The sequence below is a fragment of the Lissotriton vulgaris genome, chromosome 2_1 (genome assembly GCF_964263255.1).
Source record: "Lissotriton vulgaris chromosome 2_1, aLisVul1.2, whole genome shotgun sequence".
Lineage (NCBI taxonomy): Eukaryota > Metazoa > Chordata > Amphibia > Caudata > Salamandridae > Lissotriton > Lissotriton vulgaris.
Genome location: NC_141687.1, coordinates 1490263415 through 1490286190, shown reverse-complemented (window position 1 = coordinate 1490286190; position 22776 = coordinate 1490263415). Strand labels below are relative to the sequence as shown.

At 40.3% G+C, this 22776-nt stretch overlaps 1 protein-coding gene across 2 annotated transcripts in view; it reads left to right on the top strand.

Moving 5' to 3' along the window:
- DPP10 (dipeptidyl peptidase like 10) overlaps positions 1-22776 on the top strand; it is a 1575897-nt gene that overhangs the window by 866225 nt on the left and 686896 nt on the right. For both annotated transcript variants that reach the window (XM_086957361.1, XM_086957360.1), the window contains exons 6-7: positions 16227-16279; positions 16473-16554. In XM_086957361.1, coding sequence (XP_086813487.1) covers positions 16227-16279; positions 16473-16554 — 135 coding nt within the window. The remainder of the gene's footprint in view (positions 1-16226; positions 16280-16472; positions 16555-22776) is intronic.

The following is a 22776-nucleotide window of genomic DNA, read 5'->3' as shown; positions in this document are numbered from 1 at the left end:
TTGCGGAGCAAATAAAACTGGAGGTGGCCCATCAACCCAAACAACCCCCACAGCCATGGGGGACCTTGTGGAGTCTACTCTGCAGCCAGAGGCAGTAGTTGGAGAAACAATAATTGATTTCACTGCACCACCCAGTACCTCCCAAGGTAATATGCATGCCACTTTATATCCGCATTTCAGTGTTAGCAAACAAACAGTGTAAGTCAGATCTGGCTTGTGCAGGAAATAGTATTCCAGTCGACATTTTTCTTATAACACACTAATGCAATATGGGAATTGTAGTCAGCAAAACCACAAGGTAATTTTGGTGGCTAGCAAACAAGATCAGGTCAAATCTATTGTGCCAGGGAAGTCAGTCTACACACACAGTGTAATTCAAAATAACTTTATTGAACAAACCATTGTACAAAAATGAAAACATGTCCTAAATGCCAACTGATCATGCACTGTTCCACATCACAGATGCATGTGACCAAGAGTCTGAGGACAGTGATGGGCATGCACTACCAGAGAGTGAGTCCTAGTCAGAAGAGGACATAGCATTATCACTAGCACACCTAACACCAGCTCCAATAAAACACAGGACCCCTGTGGCACCATTGCAAGCATTTGAAACAAGGGATGAGGGACAACCTGAGCCCACAAAAGCACAACCAGAGAATACACCCACATCCAGACCATGTGGACAGCTGCAAAGAGGGTACATGCAATTCAGGAGAAGCAGGGCAGCTGCACTGGTGAGATCTGGCGAAGGCGAGACTTCCACTTCGCATGATGGTCTAGAGAGTGCCATGATAAGGGTACAGCGCCTACAGGTGAAACACATGTGGTTAATGCAGGGAAACCTTTCCACTCTTGCATGCAACATGGGTACATGGGTGACAGTATCAAGGATCTAACAACAGCTGTGCAGGAAGGTCGCAGGGGAAGCTGAGAACAATTTGGAGAGATGACTGTAGTACTCTCAGGGAACTATGCAAAGTTTTGAAAGATGGTCAGGTGTCCAATCGCAAAAGACACACCTAATTACTTGGACGCTTGGATGGGTGCACTAGGGCCATCAACCATCTTAGCACTTCAACTGCACAACTATACTGACGTGCAATAGGCATGCAGTTGGAAATTAGCCATTGCTGCGGAGAGGTTGTCAGGGGACAGATCCAAGTCACAAATGCTGTAGTGCAGATGCAGACCAATGCTATTGCTGGCGGTAGTGTCATGGGTGGGGTGAAGTGAGGACGACTCCAATCACACTAGCAGCTTGGCACCAGTACGGAATGCAGGAGGCTCAGCACACGGAATACTGCAGTATCACAGGGCTCACAAAGGGATGTGTCTGACCCCCCAGAACGGGCAATGGGTGTGATAGGACCAGGAAATAGTGTGGCCCTGTCCACAGCAATTGTTTTTGGTGAAGCAACCAGAAACTACATTTGTCTGGACTGAAGTACAGTACCATGACATACCATTATGTGTAGACATCATTATTTTCAGGCTATGTAAGTGTGCATTAACACTACAGTTTACGTTGTTTTAAATAAATGTAGTTGGCAATAGTGTTTTGTTGGATGTGATTAATACTCACATCAAAAATATTTCTGTGTGATTTCTGCACGTTGTATTCTCCCAGCTGCACTCGCTGCACTTCCTGCTTGTGTGGGTGTATGTTATCCTTGTCGTCATCTGAGTCACTATCCGATGTTTCTAGTGGTAGGCCTCTGGCAGTTGCTATGTTGTGCAGCATTGCACATATGGCAACTATCTTACAACAGATGTCTGGCCTGTATTGCAAGGGACAGACAGTTCTATGGATGCAGAAAAAGCAACTTTTCAGCAGCCCAAAGGTCTGCTCAACCACATTTCCCGTTGTCTTGTGTGCTGCATTAAGCCAGTGTTCACAAGGTGTGCTTGGATGCAGGTACGGTGTCAAGATAAAAGGATGCATGGAATATGCGCTGTCACCTGTGGAGAAACAGCATATATATTAGTCATTGACATGTTTCACATTAAAATGTAGATATGCATGAGAGAGTGAAATGTGTTTACCAAGCAGGAATCCTTCTACAAATTCACCCCCAAGAAGATGTGTATATATGCCGCTGTGCCTAAAGAAATAGGAATCATGCGTACTACCTGGATATCTTGCCACTATGTCCGTGATTATGTACTTCGCATTGCATATCCCTTGTATGTTCAGTGAATTATATTACTTTCTATTCCTGAAGATATACTCATTCACTGAAGGTGGATATATGGCTACATATGTCCCTTCTATGCAGCCTATTACATGGAGGATGTTCGCTATCTGATAAAAGTCCATTAAGTTTCAAACAATTCCTGTGGGATAGTTGGGAATCTGATGTGTTGGTGCATTCGCAGCAACATAGTGTCCAGGAACGCGTGGAAGAAAAGCGATAGTGAACTTTGTGACACTCCGTTAGTTGTAGCTATTCCCCCCTGGAAACTACCAGATGCTAGGAGGTGCATGGAACACAAGGCCTGCACATGGGTGGGGATGGCATGTGTCCTGCGAGATTGACGCTGCAGTAGTGGGTCTTAAATTTGAAATTAGATCATATATCATTGCTGCATTTAATCTATACTTCTCATAGATTTCCTCCCCTGTCTGGCCCAACAGTGTAATGCGCACTCTCAAAATGTGCTCCTGTTACCTCATTCTCCTCAGTGCTGTTCTTCTTAGCCTCATCTTCCTCGCCATGACGTAGAGCACTGCCATTGTGAAACATTCTGAGGCCTTTTGGGCCTGTTTAATTAATTTCCAAAATCTTTCCCACCTGTTTTGAGTGTTTTCACCTGATTACCACCTATTTTGATTTGTTGGTATTTTGCGAATGCATAGCTTTGTGACTTCACAGTTGCTTTTCTCAAATAGGGGTTCACAAATGTTGGTAATCGCAAAATTGGTAATCGCTAAAATGAGCGAATACTTGGGATATTCTGCGAATTAGGCTGATGCATTGCTTATTGCTATTTTGCGATCGCAAACACTCAGTTTTTGCGATTCGCACTGTATGCGATCTTGAAATAGTGTGATGCATTTGGCCCTATGCCTTTCCAAGCTCTTCCTGGTCTATTCTTGAAACAGGAAGTAAGATCACAGAAAGAACCCCTGTCAAATCTTTCATTGGGCTATTCAAGCAACTTCCAGTGTATTTACAATCGTATAGGAAATGTAAATTTACATCAAATTTTATAAGGCTAAGCTCTGCTCCCATATAAGAACTGACGGTATCTACCTCACCTCTAAGAAGAAGCCCAAGTTTTACATTCTCTGTGCCATGTTGCCTCCTGGATTCTCAGCGCTGACATCTGCGCTCCATGCTTATCATCGGTGTCAAATATCCATCTAGGTCCCTGCTTGTGTGACAAAACTGAAGTTGCTTATATGGTAATGGCGCCATGCAGCAACACACTGACCAGAAGCATATTGAAAGCTTCTTACCCTTCTGAATCTGTATAATCAAATGTTAACACACTGCACAGATCTGAGAAGGAAAGTTACAGTATGCCCCACTGCAGAAGCTCTTCATGTCTTGGAAAAAAACCAATGAACTATCACAGGAGCATGAACCAAAGATGCATTTTCCGAGTAGCTCACATCCCCTGTAAAGCCTTTCCATGGTATCAAGCACTGAAGACCTTCTCAAACGATCCTCATATTCACGCTCTTGTACCATTACTAGTGGAGATTCCAAGAGAAGTCAATGATAATGATTGGCACATAGGGCTTTAGTTGAGAAGAATATACAACAGAAGAATTCTTCCAAGAGTGGGGTAACTTTAATCAAAAGACCACTGGATGAATCTGATGAGTTGTCACACATGGGCCAAAGAATCATGGTCAAAGGAACCAAGTGGCATAAAATGAGCAGATAGTCAATGCTTTATCCAAGTAAATAAAGTGGCAGTTTTTTTCTTGAATCATGTTTCTTCAGGACCTTGGAGTGATGAAAACTCTGAAACAAATTCTCTAGAAATATTCAACTGAGTCATGTATTTAGTAGCTGAATGAATCACGGGATAAATTCAAGGCAAAGATGTGGAATTTATAGGATGGAAACACTGCAAACATAATAGTGGTAACATTTGAGTAGGAGAGAAAAGGTCTGCCATTGGCAAGTAGGAATTCCAGACTTCTTGGGTTACATTACAGTAAAATTGTAAAAATGCTTTTATTGATTTGCTTTGTTTGCTGTTAGATTGAGTATGATTACAAGGAGTTCAACTGCCGATGCTTTCCATAAATGCTCTCAAATTGTTGTAGAAATGTAGGGGCAGATTTATGATAACTGGCGCATCCCCAGAGATGCGCCAGTTATTTTACGCCGCTGCTCCGCCACACCATGGGGCAAAAACGGCATAGATGTGTGACGCATCTGTGCCGTAAAGGTGCCGCATTGCTGGAGTTGCGTCGAAAGCGACGCAGCTCCAGCAAGGCTCGGGGGTGCCCCATCTTCACAATGCTGCGTCAGGACCTACGCTTGCTTCAAGCAGGCGCAGGGTTTTGACGCAGCATTGGCCTGAAAGTGACTGAGTGAAATCTTATAGATTTCACTCAGCCACTTTTGCGAGGCGCACCTGCCCCGGAACGCCCACCCTGCGCCGGAACGCCCACAAGTGGCGCAGGGCTTTACAACATGACGCATCTGCCTAGATGCGTCACGTTGTAAATGGGTCGTAGGGATGCGCCACATTTACGCCGCAGTTGCGTGACGCAAACGTGGCGCATTCCCAACATAAATCTGCCCCGTAGTGCCTTTATCTGAAATAGTAGTATGAGTTAATCCATAAATGCAAAATATATTAGTCAAAAAGCACCGGGACATATCTTCTGCTGTAGGTGTGTTTTGCAAAAATGAAAGTTGACTAACTTTGAAAACATGTCTGCAGTCGACCATATCACTTGAAAAGCTTCAAAAGGCGAAAGACCTGAAACAAAATCAGTTGAAACTGTATACCAAGGTTTAAGAGCCCCCGGTAAAGCCTGCAAATGCAGAAATGATTTAGAATGCAAAGAATTATGTTGAAACCCCAACAAGAAAAGCAAGAAATTATTCTTTGAATTTAGAAAAAAATGTATCCACCAAAAAGATTGTAAGATCAAATCCAATTAAGCTTTACCTTCTATATGTGCACAGAGGAAAGTTTCAAAATCCACTTGTACTTTTTGGAAGAGATAAAAATGATTTAATGATTGAGAAATGGGTCATTCCATCAAAGTAAGGGGGTCTTTAGGTGAAAACCTAAATCCTTTGTATCCATCAATTCTTGTATAGTCCTTATCCTTTCCAGAAAGGACTGAACAGTTCGAACAATACATTGTACAGGAACTAAAGATTGTTCATAAGTGTGTGATGATGTGGGATACTGGTGGGCCGAAGGCATGTACAAATACATTCTTTCAACCAAGAATGTCAGTACTAAGAAAATAGTACTGTGCAAAGAAATATGCACATTGTCAGTTCAAGTTTCAAATGGCTTGCTGGCCCTATTCTAAAATGCTTTCAAAACAAACAAGGGAAAACTCAATTAATTCCCAGCAAACATGGATGACTTGCGTAGAACAAACTGTTCTACTAAACAATATTTAAAGAATGTATCAATTTTGACTATCAATATCAAACAATTACAACATTTGGATATCAAGAAACAGGGACATTTTGTTTCACCTCTTTAAATAGGAGATAAACAGTGGACATCATCAGTAACAGTGCTGAGGAATAACAGGGTTACATGTAGGAAATCAGAAACTGATTGTGTGAGCAAAAAACAAACAAATTCACATTTGATGATCAAAATGAAGATGTTTTCCTCAAATAAATATAGTAATAGTGACATAGAAAGCAAATTGCTTATGTGTTTGTCACTAAGTCAATGATGCTTACTGATATATAAAATCTACGTATGCTTTTTAAAAAAAAGAAAATAACTTAACTTAGATGTGCCTGTAGAGAGATGTGATGAGTTGATTGATATAAGGGGAAATTGAAAATGACCTAGGCTCTCTAATACAGTCACTAATATTATTTGCACATACACTCCTTCATGGTCGGGCACACATGAGAAAACAACCTGATGCACTATGTGTTTATTAAAGAATCTCCACAGTTTATATTTTTTATTCATATTTGTGGTGCAATGGGTAATTATAAAAATATGGATATAAATTGAGGATGGGGCAGTGACTGATCACTGAATTTCTCTTGGGGGATTGGTTGCTGTCCAAATGACAGGGGAGCTCTCTCCATCCCCAGCTACATAATACTCTTCTAACATTGGGGTGAACTCTGCTGTGGAGTGGGATCAGGTGGGTTGGTGGGGTGAGCTAATAAGTGGATAGTAATATCGTGTGTACAGCTTCACAATGACTTGGAGATATTTCTCCATGCTTGCCATGATATTGATTTTTCTCTCAATCAGCCCTGTAGGCTCTTCCTGGTGGATAGCCATTTTTCACAGGTTCACACTCATTTTATGAATATCCCCCACACAGAGTATTTCTGTTGAAATAAATGATCTTTCTGGAGGACAGTATTTGCCCATGACAAGTAACCAGTGTGTGACTCTCTGATACTGCCAGCTGGTGCTCCACCATGCAGAGAATTGGCAACTGGGTTGGAAGACAGAGCAGGGAGCCAACTGAGGTACATGAAAGCTAAGGAGTATCTAGTGGAGTGGAGTCTTGTATAGCCTGGATGTGCAACCATGTTTTTTCGGCTGTCACATGGTGAGTGGAAATCTGTGGGAGACCAGTTGGAGGGATAAAGAATGCTGGTCATGAAGTGTTCTTTGAGGTGTCATCCTGCTTTCAGCCAACATCTCTTCTTTCCCAATGACGCAGGCTGCAGAGATAGCAGGATATGGTTTTGTCATTGTTGTGAGGCTATTTGTCCCCAGATTCCACACAGGATTTAAACTGTGGGTTGTTCTGCAGACACTATATTTGCTTTTAGATTTATGAAATGCACAAAGCCAGCAGGCATCAAAGCGCTAACATAGGTCAGAAACAAACATTTGAAAACAGAAGTGGCATCATTAAGAATGAGCGAATAACCATGGTTTGAGATGCTTCAAGAACACAAAATAAGAATTCAAACTCACAATATGTGTAGGGAGTGTGTTTCATAACCTAGCCACAGCCACCCAAAATGAGCAGCCTCCCCATCTGACCTTTCAGAACCTGGGGATGATCATCTGATTGCTGTGGATCTGAGCTGTCTATTTACTAAATACCAGCAAAAGGAGGCTCGCAGATATCGTAGATACCCAAGGCCCTGCTGGTGGAGAGCCTTGTAAATCATACATAATGCCTTGAAGGGAGCCAGTGGAGCGACCACAACTCCTCCCTGACTGAATTGATGTTTCAGAACTTCCACTATCACCCAAGTGGCCACATTTTGGATAACCTGAAGTTTATTGAGGAAGAACTAGTTAGCATTTAGATATAGAGCATTTCAATAGTGAAGGCGGGTTGTAGCAAGAGGGATGATGATTAACACTTTTAATTTTCGTAACTTTCCAGGTAGGAAGGGAAAAATCATCCTCAGAATCTTAATAAGGAAGAAGCATGAACTCACCGTCTGATTAACCTGAGTATCAGAGGTGAGTTTGTTATCAAAGATCACTCCAAGATCACATTAAATAGACAAATACAAACCACGTACATTAGCCACAAGGTAGAGAAATCACTTCAGCAAAGAAAAGTGGATTTTTTCCTTGTAAGACAAGATTATCTGTTGCATAAAATGTGTCCATGCAATATAAAAACGTATTACCTTTAACTACGATGGATGCATGATTTTTATATAGACTCTTTGATGTCAGCTGCTAATAAAGTGTACTAGAAGATGGGGATCTGTGAGTTCCTGCTGAAAGGCTGCATTCCCTGTTCCACTGAGGCAGACAATGTAGTTCCATGTAGTGATGCTCTACAAAGGCTACTAAAACGGTTCTCTCCATTTCAGTAAAGCTCATGTTCCTCATGAGTTTGGTATACTACATCCTGTGGATGAAACTGTTTTCCGACATCCACAAGGTCATGAAGTTTAAGGAGAAGAGGGAAGAGCCATGGGTATGGGCTGACTTTACGCAATTTCAAGGATAATGTCTATAAAGTGTATAATATTTAGGTCAGGTGAATACTTTTTCCATATTCTCTTCCATTCAAAACTCCAAGTAGCGGATGAGGAGATATCTACTTCCAATATGGAGAACACTGCCGATAGGCATACATCTAAACTCCAGTTGTAAAGTAAGTCATAGTAACTCTTCAGTCATAATTTCAGTTGTGTATGTGTTCAACTTACCACTGGATATTATTGAATACCATCAGTTAGAGATTTCTTTTGATGCATAGGTGGGCATCTGTGTGTTGAGAGATCTATACATGAAAATTTCCTTATAAGAATAGGGCCATCAATTTGCACCTAGAACAGGATTATAACATCATCCCTTTTAAAAAGGGCCTCAAGACCTTTTTGTTCCCCAGAGCAATGTAATGGTAGCATGCCTGCAGGATAGACGCAGTCTCATCGCCAGGATACCCTTTGGGTGGCAGCCGCGCTTAACAAGCAAATAAATAATAATAATAATAATAACAGGATTACAAATTGGGCACAAGCTACATCCGACATCATTGTTTGCTCCATTGGTTGCAGCAGGAAAGAGCTGACTCAAATCCTGTCTACAAACCTTTCCATCTGTTTGTGAAACGTTGTGGGTAGAATCATGCTAAAATGGTAGGTGATTCCCCAGTCTCTGATGAAAAACGTCTAATTGGTAGCACCCACCACACTACTGCAAATCATGAGATGCACAACTTGCCCATGTGTTTTGGAGCATATTATATTCAGACCTTTAGTTAAAAGTGAAGATCAGTCAAAACAATGGTGCTTGCAACTTGTGGGTCAAATTAGATACGCTAACTCATAACAACAGGGTTGTCATCCTAATAGATAACATTTATTTGGTGGGAAACTTTGATGGATAATGGTCATGATTAATCGATCAAAGCTTCAAAATTCTGGTTCAGAAAAAATAATTAATGTTGTTGGGAAAGGGAGATTCCTCAGAATTTGTTTCTGTGTCAAACACATTGAATAGAAACTGGCTATGTGCCAGCTGTAGGGGTGTTTTGTGCTTATATATCACAGTAACCTCACTAGAATTGGAGAAACCTGAGTTGTCTGTGATGTACTTATGACTAAAATCATCCGATTTTGATACCTGTCCAACAACAATTTTATCTTGTCTAAGGTTTTGTTTTTGCAGTTATTTCTAAGTCAGCTATGCCCCCTGCTGTTAAGTCACTGACAGCTATCACTTTTAATGAGGCGTGCTGCAGCTACTGAGATGCAGAGGGAAATAACACCCTGCAGGGAAAGTTAGGCCGCACTGAAGGGGACGAGCCTATGCCCTCCTGGTTTTTGGAAGTAAGCTCGGCAACAGTGGAGGGCTGGTTTGGAAACTAAAACATTGTATACGTTGTACACTGTTGCTATCTCATCAAACTGCATACTAGTTTTCACAGCTGCACAACTGAGAATTTATCACTGTTCTACAATGTGATTGTTATGTCATTCTAAATCTCCATAAGAACATATTCTCTTCAGTCAATCATTTCTATATCTTTAAGGAGTTTGCTTAAATTTTAACTGGTCAACACATCTTAGCGAATATATGTTGTGGTAATGCCAGAGCACACGGCATTGAATGACTATTTCCCCTTACAATAACAAATCTCAGGATACCATTCAGGGACATACAATGCTTTGTAAAGGAAATATTAGCAAGATCCTGGCATGCTTAAGAGAGCAGTGACACATGTGGTACATCAATGAACAAAATAAACTTGGTTGGTGAAAGCAGAATGAAGGGCAATGTAAAGCTAGTTTTATGCTATTCAGAATAAACAAGGTAGACTGACATAATTTGCTTTTTTTTTTATAAGTAATGATATTTCAGAGCTAGTTTTATACAATTCAGAATAAACAAGGTAAACTGACATCATTGGCTTTTTTTTATAAGTACTGATACTTTTGCATACTTATACATAAAGTTGATGTATGTGTTATTGGCTATGTTTGTTCACTAGTAAAAACTTTGAGGGTGTTTTCATATGTTATTATTGAACGCAGTACAAAGCATCATGTTACAATGGTTAACCTGGATATAGCTGTCTTTTCAAAACTTATTATTTACTGTTTGTAGTCTCCTCTCAGTAACATTATAGTTAGGTGACATTTTCCCTGACAACATGATGGTTTTAAAAAAAAAGACATTCACCAGTAATAGTTATCAACAAGTAACTATAAATTGTATATATTGAATATAATTGAATATATATATATATATATTCTGAGCCTAACAATAACATCCATTTAACCGTTGGGTTTTTTCAGCAAATTTCTAAGTTTTTTTAAAAGAATTCTATGTTCTAACTATAATGTCTCTGTAGCCTTTAGTTTCTTTAGTGAATTGCTATCATTTATTAATTTGTATTTCCTAACCGTAACCTGTAAACTTTGAGAATGGTTGTGAGTGACTGTTTAGGTCAGTGAGTGGGTGTATGGGTCTGTAAGTGGATGTGTGAGTAGCTGTATGGATGTGAATTAGTGTGTGAGTGCCTTTGTGGGTATGTGACTGAGTTTTTGAAAGTCACTATGCATCTGTGAGTGGGTAAGTGAGAGACTGTGTGGGTCTCTGAGAGAATATGTGAGTGCCTGTGTGTCTGTCAGTGGGGGTGTGAGGGGTACCATGTGTGTGAGTTGGTGTACGAGTGCCTGTTTGCCTCTGTAAGTGGGTGTGTGATTATCTGTGTGGATATGTGACTGTGTCTGTGAGTGGTGTTAGGGGTCTGTGAGTGGGTGTGTGGGTTGGTGAGTGGGTGTGTGAGTGGTGTGTTGGGTCTGTTAGTTGATGTGTGAGTGCCTGTGTGTATCTGTGAGTGCCTGTGTGAGTGACGCTATATATTATGGGCATTTGCATACTTAGGGTATTTAAAAGAGAGAACCATGGACTCTGCTCTCACCAGAAGATAACAAGAACTAGACCCTTCTTAACAGTCACTACAGATCAGATTGCACTCCATTAGATCAATGATGCGCACACCTTCATTAAAGATTTTGGATTGTCTTCCCACATGGAATATGAGAGGAAACACATTTGATTTGCTTTTGCCAAGTCCAAGAAGCTATGAATGTTTGTGCTTTACTGAAGTGGAGCTTCAACTGGGGCACCTGCTATGTTTATATTTGTAAGTGCTTCCCATTCAGATTTCATTTCTTACAAATGTGCACCAGGCCAGACTGGAACCTAATTTTTTCCCTGAATAGTCCTTAGTTTTGCTAAAAACATCTACCCAACTGGAATATTTTCATCTGGTTAATTAGTAAGTGCTACCTGGTTGGGGAAATGTCTTATGCCTATTCTACACTATAGCTGCGTAAAGGACCACAGAGTAATGTTTCCAGTACCCCTGTGTGCATGTCATTTCAGCAATGTGATTTTCATTCAAACCACTTTGCATGCTCCTGAGTGGCTCCATAAATCAGGAGTAAGGCAACGCAGCACAAATCACTTTGTTGCCTTTCCTGCCTAGGAAGGTGTTCCATGGGCGTTGAGTGAGTGCTCCCCTGCAACTTCCATGGTTTTTGACACATTCCTAGATTTACCAGAACTAGTAGACCTGGGACTGCACGGAATAGATACACTTTCTCAGGTGAGGTACAATGAGGAGAAATATCTTCATTTCTCTGTGTTGCTTCCTCGTTCTATCCGTGCTGCATCCTGCACACATAGAAGGAGGAATATGTTGCCCATGATTGTTTTTTGCACAAGAAGGTGTCCCTTCCTGCACAAAAACAAACCTGTATGTAACACAGAATGGTGCAAGGGTGCCTGGTTTTATGCTAGGCCACCAAATGGGCACCAGCATAGGGGAAATCTCAGGAATGCACCATATTGCCTTAAAGACAGCGAATACCTGTCCTTTTGCTGTCACGTAGTGCAGCAAGGTGCGTTTTGCTGTGCTGCTCTGTGTGACATTCTCATAAATTGGCCACTCATTGTCTTCTTATTGCCCTATATACGGTGCTTGTGTTTGGAAATCTGCACTCACAAATTGCCTACAACTCAAAGAGAATCATTTTTGTTGATATCTGCTTTCTGTTCTTTCGAGTTGTCCTCATTCTTTCTGCCATTATGAACTGGGTCTCTCATGCATTGAGGACCATATCAAGCTTGCCCCTCTGTTGTTTCAGCTTTCTGCGGGGTCCAACACCCCAGACACTTTAAACCATGGTATAATCCTTGACAATGTCGGCTAGTATCATGGTACCAAGATTCCATGTCTATATTATATATAGTACATAATAGGGGATTTTTGCGTTCCCTCTTTATATTTCATTACCTCTACTATCCGAAAGCAGGACACTTGTCAAAAACTCATTGTTGGATAATAAACAGGAAATCTATAGGACTAATTAAACCTATGCTACAGCATTATATTATATCACTAACTACCCCTAGTGTTAAACCTTACTTAATATGTGTACAAGGTTATTTGTAAAGCTAATTGTTATCTAGATGCAGAGTTAGTTCAATTCACATTCTATTGTCCTTTCCTCTAGGTTAATATTGTAACAGTGCAACTGTTTGAGTATGGCCCATGACGAAATTTCTGGCCGGACTCTACTGCATTTTGTTTCGTTTTGTTAAAGTTATTATATTAATGACAAAAAGTCGTTAATTCCCTTTTTGAAGCATTACACATTTCATAAATGTAGAGCAGCACTATATTTTTCCAGATGCTATCAGGACAGGCCATTTGTTTCTTGGTTGACTCATTACTAAAATGTAGGGAACAACACAGAAGCTCTATGTTTTTTTAACTGCTCATTATAGATTTATATGTGAGATTTTACTGCTATGATGATATTTTGCCATCGATCAAAGATATTGATTGATTAATTAGCTGTAAAATGTTCAAATGTCATTAATATGACATTGATTAGATTATTATCTGCCCTGTGCTAATGGTTTTCCAACAATTTTAATTCACTGAAGCGGGATGAATTCTATATTTGATAAATCACGTGGATAGTTGCGTGACATCAGGATGACTATCATAGGTCCAAAAGCGTTGAACCCAGGCAAGATTTTCAGGATGTCCGCATAAAATGAATTTCCATACAATCACGCTAATTCACAGAAAATTCTAATCTAGAATCATAGATTTACATCTCCACATGAATGCAATATTGCACTTTTTCGTATTGGCAAAACATCCCAGAAATACAACGAAAGGTGCTTCTCTAACAGTTTCAAAACTTACTTCACATAAAATCATCTGCCTTTTCTTTTTTATTGTTGGCAGTTACTTTATGCAGAAAGGTGCGAATAGCGCAATTTTGCATTGTGGAATCACCTGTGCCCAGTGGAATGGCACATTGTTTTCTTTTTTATTTCCATGTGGAGATTCCCAGTTGAGTGTAATTTTGGCCTCATTGCCATGCCAGGAAAGCGATGTACTGTGCTTGTGTAAATCTCAGACCAGCACCATGTTGATAAATAGTCAGATAGGAATTTAGTAACTGCCCCAAAATTGAAATGCCTACCCATTGCATTTTATTTACTCAACATAATATTACAGAGATATGTGGTATTGTTACATGGAGTTGAACGGGTTATAAGTGCAAGGTCACCTATTATGCATTTCATGTCATCAGATATTCTGCCATATGCTCTCTTAAATCTGATTTACAAGTGCAAATGGTTTAGTGCATCAGGTCCGATGAATCTAAGTAGAACCCATATACAAGTTTTCCTGAATGTGTGGAATGGACCCTGGCCAATGTTGCTTTATATGCTTGGTCAGTATAAACAATAAGCAGTGAAAGAAGACTGTGCTGTTTAATGGCATAGCCAGTCTTCTGGTGAGTAGTACACAACGCCACAAAGAAAATCATAAAAATTATGGAATATGAATAGGGAGATGGGAAAAAAGCTAACAGTGTAATCATGGGCTAAAGCACATGATTTGTGTTGAGAATATGAACATATGGCTTGAGAGTATTCGGTGACAAAAGGTACATGTTTCAATCAATATTGGCATGCAGCATCCGACAGCGTCTGAGAAACGAAAGCTGTGTTAAGAGTAACAAAGGAAACGGTTCTTCACCAAATTTCCGTAGTTGTTAGTTGAAGAAAACATGCAACACAGTATATGAAGTTGTGGGTATGAATGTGGCACTGCTACGAAGAGTAGAGGGGGCATTACTCTTATTATTCAGGTTGTAATTATTTATATTATATTTGCATCAGCCATGGGGTTGGATGACCTGTATAGCATAATTCCCTTAAAAATGTGAAGTAAATCATGTTCAGAAGTTTGAACTTCTAGGAAGCGGTGTTCGCTGACGTCATTGGCGTCTCTTGGAGGAGCTTATCAAGTCTCCTGCAAAGGAGCGTAGAAGGTCTCCCACTTACTCTGGTCCTGGCAGGCCGCATTTGTACATCTTGCTGATTGGTGGCAGGTGATCCTAGTCACATTTAGCTGTGCCATAAACCAAATTGGATTACATTTACTCGAATTTTCGGTTAATGGATTAATACATTGTTAATCAGACTGCATTATGATTGCTGTGATACCTTTTGTGTAACTTTACTGTACTGGGGGTCTTCGATCCACTGCCGTTGACACCTTCGGTATTAGGGTGTCCAGATTATAAAATGTAGCACCATCTACGCTATTTTCCTACAGGATTGACCCACCCACTAAATTGTGTTCCAATAGGAGGTGCAGTTTCATATACCACTGCTACTATCTTGTACTTATGCTACCATTCAATGTTAGGTTGGGAGACAGTGCCCTCGTTGTCTCTGAAGTAACTGTTGATTGCCGCCCGAATCGTTTCACGAAATGGTTGGTTCATTATACAGTCAGGTTGCAGTTGCCATGTGGGTATGGTGTCACTGACATCCCCTGTGTCAATGTTGCCAGAAGGGCCTTGTGGTCCTAGTCAGTGCAGCAGAGGCATTTAATGCTGTACTTACAAGGTACAAGTGTTGTAGATCCCAGGATATAGGTGCGTCTCTTGCCATAGATCTGTCAGATCCCACCTAGTAATCTAGTGTCAGAACCACTGTGCCATTGGTATGCCTGAACTCGATGGGAGTGGGGTCAGTGAGGGGTCCAGGGCGCAATCTAGCACCAAGTTATAACCCCCCCCCCCCCCCCGGGTCAATGAATGCCAATGGTTCTAATATGGTGGAGTGACAGGGAATCTAGGAACTCTAGTTGAACAGGGTTAGGTATTTATTTACTGGCTTTTGGGAGCTTCCTCCTTTGAATTTTGCCTTTTAACAGTGTGAATGTATCCTTTGGTGTACTATTTTCCACTGTGCAAGATAAGTACCCCAGGTACCACCCATAGTAGCTACCTCTCTCTTATGTGAAGTATGTCCTCCCATATATTTGCCCTCTCAGCGCTTCACCAGTTTCCTTAATTCCACAGTCATCATGTGTGCTTTTTTAACGCAGGGTATATGAGTTTTCTAGCATCGGGTGTGAATTCGTACCCTGTGGCGCATTGTAGGGTAACCCTACCATCTTGTATTCCAAGTGATAAAATTATATCTGAAGGCCATCGCTATCTGTCCTCGGAGGAGGGTGTATAGCCTATGTCTTCATCCACTGATTACGGCAACAAGGCGTGTCTGCCAAGAGGGGAATTGTAGCCTTGGTGTGAGTTGTGGGCTAGAGCATAGGTGTAGATTATGTATGTGGGTGTTTCCCGGTACCCCAGTCCAAATCAAATGAGCTTCAACCATTAAAGATAGAATCAAACAGAACAAAAACAATAACAACTGTAACATATCGTGTGTATACTAGTGCATCAGCGTCTGGTTGTAGGGGTGTTTTGGTAGGTGTACATTTTAATTTTTTTTCTCGAAACAAAATGTGAAATCTAACTTCAAAAATAGGACTTTTAAACACCCAATTTAAAACCAGTTGTCCAAATTACATTGGAAATGGAAGTCTGAGTTTTGATATGATTTGTTTTTAATATTTTTTGACATCTAATGGAAAAATAAAGCGTGTAAATAAGAGTTGTACAATGCTTAAATGTATCTACAGAATGAATATTTCTGCACATGCCTGATATAAGAGATTTTCTTAAATTATGTTTTATGTTTCGTTTCAGGTATATCATTTTTCGTACACAGCTTCATATGTCATCTTTAACATACATACAAGGTAGGTATTTAATTCTGACCCTGTTAACGAGCTGCCAATGTTTTTTTAAATGCACTAAATGGTTATGAGTCTATGAGTGTAAGGGCATTTTGCCTTTGTTTTGATTTCAATTATAAACATTGCCTATCTGGGGTAAAAGAGGTCTGCATGAAAGTGCACTATTTTTGAAGTAATAAAAATTCATTTCTTTAAGGGAAGTTTGGGAGTTAAATCCGCCAGAAGTAGAAGATTCTGTTTTACAATATGCTGCATGGGGAATACAAGGCCAACAAATGGTAAGGTATTTATATGTATTTGAAAAAATATTTATGATTTCTCTTTGCGAAAACAGAGTTTCGTGCCATTACATTTCACAGCTATTATTATGAACTATTACTTTCTATGCAAATGTTACATGAATTCACAATTGAAACACAAAACTTGCTATTAACATTGGAGTTTTCCATTAAATGTTTTACTGTTCACAGTTTCTCACTGGCTATCTAACGTACATCGATTAAGTGGCTTTATTTTGTTATAATATTTTTTATTGACAAAATGTGCAATCCTCATTTTAATATTAGTGAACACGGAGGTATGTTTCTATACTGCTCACGTGTATTTATCCGTATATAAGTTAATACGCTTCTATAATGCAAGCTTCAGCCTTGTAAGTAAATGACCTTTGCCAGTAAATATCATAGGGCGAATTGCAGGTCTAAAGTCGTGTACAAACACATCACATAAACCCATAATGAAATATCGCAACATGGCAAAACTAGACAGAGTAGAGTTTGTTCAATACTAAAGTCAATTCATAATGGGTTTTATGACATGTTCGAACCTAACTCCCACAGTGATGTTTTCTTATTTTGTTTAAAAAAAAACTTTATACAGGAAGGTCTTTTGATGATTGTCAATCATGTAAAGTTTGCTGTAGGCCAAAAACAGTAGGATGTATCACACCTGTAGCAGTGCTTTTTATGTTTGGCTTGGCTGTGAAGCTGTTACCATACAGCATGTGATCAACAGAAAAAATCTTTCAGAAGCACTACTCAGACAGGAGCCTTGGCTCTGCCCACGTGTTTATTTCTTTGAGCACTGCATTTCACTGGGCAGAAGTTGCATGCTTGGGCTGAAATATGTTTGTATAGCAATTTTAGCCTTATAGGAAAGCTTCCACTCAATACATCTGGGCCAAGTTTATAATTGATGATAAACCATTGATGAAGACTATCGGACTATCGGACGGATCTTTTTTTAATGAAATGGTATTACAAAGGCATTCCGCCTATCATTAACCCTGGGCTGAGTTTAAGGAGTTTGGCAACACAGAACTCCGCAAAGTGACCAAAAAACTCCGCTGCGCTATGCGGAGTTCCGCCAGCGGTGGAGTGCGCTTTGTAATGACTGCTTTAATTTTCAGTGTTGGGTGTTTGCCCTGCACTGAAAAATCAATGCAAACAATATCATGCGCATTGCAAGAGGGCGCTGCTTCTTTTCTACCACTCGAGTACATTTCTATCCGAGCGGCAACTTTCTCAGCTCAAACATACTGTTTCTCAATGTGAGCAGTTGTGATCACCTGTGACCGTCCGTATTGAGAAATACGACTGCGCACGTTGCGAAATCACGCTGGGAGGGGCTTGCAATTGCCAATTTGGTGTTGGGGAGCATGAGTGAGCAAAAATCTCGCCTGGAGGTGGATTTTCCTTGCTTGAGCTCGCCAACTTGAAGATGGGGAGCACGAGCGAGGAAAAAAACACCACGTGCTCCGTGGAGCGCTGTGTGCAGAAAACTCCGCAAAATTCCACGAACGGAGCGGAGTTCACCGCCCAGGCTTACCTATCATGTTTATTGTGAAAATCATATATAAAAGTCAGTAGGCCTTCAAAGGTGGATTGTCATTTCACTGTGTTAAAGCCTGTTGACAGGTATTTATTAAATGGAATCTCACAGAATACCATATAAGGCAAAGGTTTTGTTGTTGACAATGCCTTGCGTAGAAGAGATGTGCTGTAATATGGTTGTTCAGCCCTCTCAGAAGGAGTTACATTTTGTTTTGCCAACTGCATTTGTACACATATTTGAAATTGGATGACTGTATACCAGACGTTTGCCTCTTGAGAAAGCTTGTGGTCAATACAACGTTAGTTATGATGATAAGCCAATGAGAATTGAATTGTTATCACAATATATTAAACTATCACTCTTTTCAATTGCCTGAATTCTAGCAAGGTCAGCAGTTTACCATATTGGGAAACTGCCAGTGTCAACGCTAACATGTTGCAAAACTTGTTTAAATCTAATTGCACACAAATACATTGGATGCCAGATAAACCACAGGAAAAAAATGTATATCCAGAAATGTGACCAACATTAGAACATTGCAAACAAAATTGATATCCTTGAGATCAAAGCTTTTAGCCATTTATTAACCAACAATATCTTTCAAACTAAAGGGTCCCCTTCCCTAAAAGAAACTGGACAGGCAGCACAACTCTCCTCAGAAATCTGTCCTTCCCCAATCCTATATGTCTGAAGGCATTGTGAATTTCATAAACAAGAAAAGGGTGACACATATTTGGTGTACACATATTTGAAATTGGATGACTGTATACCAGACGTTTGCCTCTTGAGAAAGCTTGTGGTCAATTCAACGTTAGTTATGATGATAAGCCAAAGAGAATTGAATTGTTATCACCATATATTAAACTATCACTCTTTTCAATTGCCTGAATTCTAGCAAGCTCAGCAGTTCACCATATTGGGAAACGGCCAGTGTCAACGCTAACATGTTGCAAAACTTGTTTAAATCTAATTGCACACAAATACATTGGATGCCAGATAAACCACAGGAAAAAAATGTATATCCAGAAATGTGACAAACATTAGAACATTGCAAACAACATTGATATCCTTGAGATCAAAGCTTTTAGCCATTTATTAACCAACAATATCTTTCAAACAAAAGGGTCCCCTTCCCTAAAAGAAACTGGACAGGCAGCACAACTCTCCTCAGAAAGCTGTCCTTCCCCAATCCTATATGTCTGAAGGAATTGTGAATTTCATAAACAAAAAAAGGGTGACAGGTTTAAAATAAGCTGAAGACAGATGCTATAGGTCTCACTGGTGGTTTAGAGGATATCTATGCACTTTTGGTAATAAATAGAGACAGTGAATAATCATGTTATCATTCTTCAAAAACACATATTCATCAAAAGCAGTCAAATACTTTCTATACCAATCCCACAATGAATCAGGACATTGTCTCAATTGCAGGATTGTGTCCTCCAATGGAAATCTCTTTGGAAACACTGCAATTTATTTGAACCATATTATGTTACCAGAAGTCCTCAATCTTCATTTGTCATGCAGGTATAGTAGTCATTTTCTCCAAAACTATCCAATATACACTGGGAGCCTAATTTCCTCATGATCATCTTCGATATTACAGCACTGAATACATGCATTCAAAATCCATATGGGTTGACAGCCAGTAAACATTTCCTTCTGAGTCAAATCACTTCTCTGTGTGAACACACAGCTATGTTGTTAGAGATATGTTTCTGTCTCATCAACAATATATTAATCTAAAATATCTGTATCAACAAATCTCTGGTATACTTCAATGGACACCTGCTTTGCCCCCAGCTACACCAATTTATTGGTGGGAGGAGCAAATGGTCTGCATAGCATAGAACGAGAAGTTGACCAAAAAGATACTGAGTTGGACCAGTTACATAGTTGGTCTTTTCCTACTTTGGGATGGGGACAGATTAACTGATGAGAATTTCATAAAAGGTCTACAGGACAATGACCTCAGCATGAGGTTCACATATGAAATCAGTCATGAAATTATCAATTTGGTTGATACCAACTTAGTCACCAGCTTACACAGGTAAGATACAGCAGGGAACCGTTTCATTCGAACAACAAGTCACCACTCAGACAATGTAAAATGGAGCATTCCAAATGGTGAAGTACTGCATGCTAGAACAAACGTTAGTACCCCCAACATATATGAGAATGGAGAGAGGAGAATGATAAATAGACCCTAACAGAGGGGTAATCCTAATGAGGTCCTGAACAAAGGAGCACAAAACATGAGCTTGGTCAAAAGGGAGGGTCTACCGAAGGGACCTTTTGTGGTTCACCCTTCAAGAGATTGTGGCTGTGGCTTGACCAGGGCTTGCATCCTAGTCAACCAACAACCCAATTTCTGACAGGACTTTTAATACACTTGGGACACTCCGCACTGTTTTGAAACCTATTCTGTACACTTTATATGTTATTTACTCCTTTATTGAAAAAAATACAAACTCAATTTTGATATGAATCCAGTTGTCACGAGCTTTATCTCTCTGTAGCACCAACCCCAACCCTCAGCTGATATTGCTATTATGCCTTGTATTTACTAGAAAATATATGTATTATTCCTCTGGAACCATTGTTTTCATTATAAAGTACGCACCCTGGTTCCTCTGTGAGTAGGGTTCCCTTGTTTTCCTTTCCGACTGACGCTGTGGTAGGTCGGCAATAACATTTAGGGGTCATCTACTGGCTGGGTCATAAAACCTGGATCAAAACAAAGCAACACCTGTGCCATTTGGCCAATGCAGCTCGAATTATCTTAAAATGAACCAGTTGCATGTGTGCAGCCTACAGAAGATTTCTGCTGATGCCCAGTGACTACAGAATATTCAAATCCTTGCCAGGAAACTTGTGGACAGCCATGTGCAACTGGGGTTCAAGTGCTTCAACTGTCTATTTGATTAAAAGCGTGGGACCCAGAATCAAAATTATGCAGCGTCTAGTGAGAACCCTGCATTAAATTCAAGGCCCATTGCAGAGGACAGGGTGACGAGTACCACTGCACTATTTCCCCCATCCCCAAAACTGGAGCAGAGAGAATGCTCTTCTCTACAGGACACTTACATCTACGTATCAGGTCATCAGATAAACAGTGGGGTTGTTCACCTCCTGAAGCCTGCACAGTCTGTAGGAAGTCTGATGTAGATGTCCAGGATGGCACGGACATCTGACCAGGGCCAACATGTCAACAGCACCGGAAAACCTTTTTAAAAAAAGAAAAGAAATCTTTACCAGTAAACAGACACAACAAAAAGCAGTGAAAGAAAAAGCACAGTCCAAAAGGCTAAATGGCTGATTTTGAAGTTGCATATTTCTTCTTATAGTTCCCCACAGAGGCTGGAGAACCACCAAATATAGTTGATGGTCTTTGGAGAGGACTGCCAGGAGAAGAGCTGGCTGTCCACAGTTACTCCTACATACAGTGAGAAGTGGCATCTTAAGTCTCCTAGCATATTGGAATAATTACCTCAGGCCTGGTTTGAGTATTCCTGGTGCTAAACTTATAATGTGCTTTTGAAGTGTGGGTAGCCCTTCACTACCTGTGTGGTCGGAGGTTGATAGGCACAAGGTTTAGTGATAGAAATGTTGCATTTCAATGAACATGCATCCTAACTGCAATTTATTTTTACTAGGCCTGGGTAGAAGCTTCACAAGGTTCCACGAGTGGCGTAGCGCATTCATTACCTTGTGCCGTTCACACTGATTTTTAGTGCAAGGAGTTTGTCCCATACTGTAAAATCTGTGCGAACTAGATCACGTGCAGCGCAAGAGGGCGCTGCTTCTTTCTGCTGCTCGAATAGAAGTTTTACTCGAGTGGCAGCTTCCTCAACGCGAATGGTTGCTCAGCGCAAGCAGTAGCGAGCATCCGCGACTGCCCGCATTGAGAACGCTCGCTGGGAAGCGGTCTAGCGTTCCATTTTCCTCGCTCGCCAACTTACCATTGGCGAGAGTGCTCGATGAAAAAACACCAACGCCCAGGCCTAATTTTAACCTCTTACAATAGCCCAATGTAAAAATAAAAGAGTTGAATGTTCCTCAACCTTAAGGTTCTTTAATATGGATAACAAAATTACCTCCATTAAGAGCTCTTTCATTGAGTCTGTTGAGCATTGAACACCCCACCCGACATGGAGAATGACCAGATGATCAAGAATGCCACCCTGGTGGGGGACGGTCAGTGCTTCCTAAAGAGGATACTGCTTGAACCTGGGAGATGGTATCTTAAAAGAAATCACTCCTTTAGTACCATTCACTAAAGTTCATGATATGAATTGTTTGGACAGGTTTCAGGTTCAGCCTTTGATTGAGCCAATGGATTTCCCCTTTGCCTTCATTAATATGAACAAAATTAAATGTTTGTAAATTCGCTTATTTTACAAATATTAATAGAAGTAAGCACCATTAATAAAAAAAACTGCAGTTTATTTTCTTCATTACCTACCACAATCGTTGTTAGGGTTGAACAAAGCACTAACTCAAGAGATCTGTCATGTAAAATTATCATTCTTTACGAAAGCTATAGGCAGACTATTTGTTTTAGAAAGAACATTCTGCAGGGTACTGTATATGTCTTTTAAATGTTATTGTGTTATGTTCCCAGTCAATTTATTTTCTAAGACCGCATATTGACAACGTGATAAAAA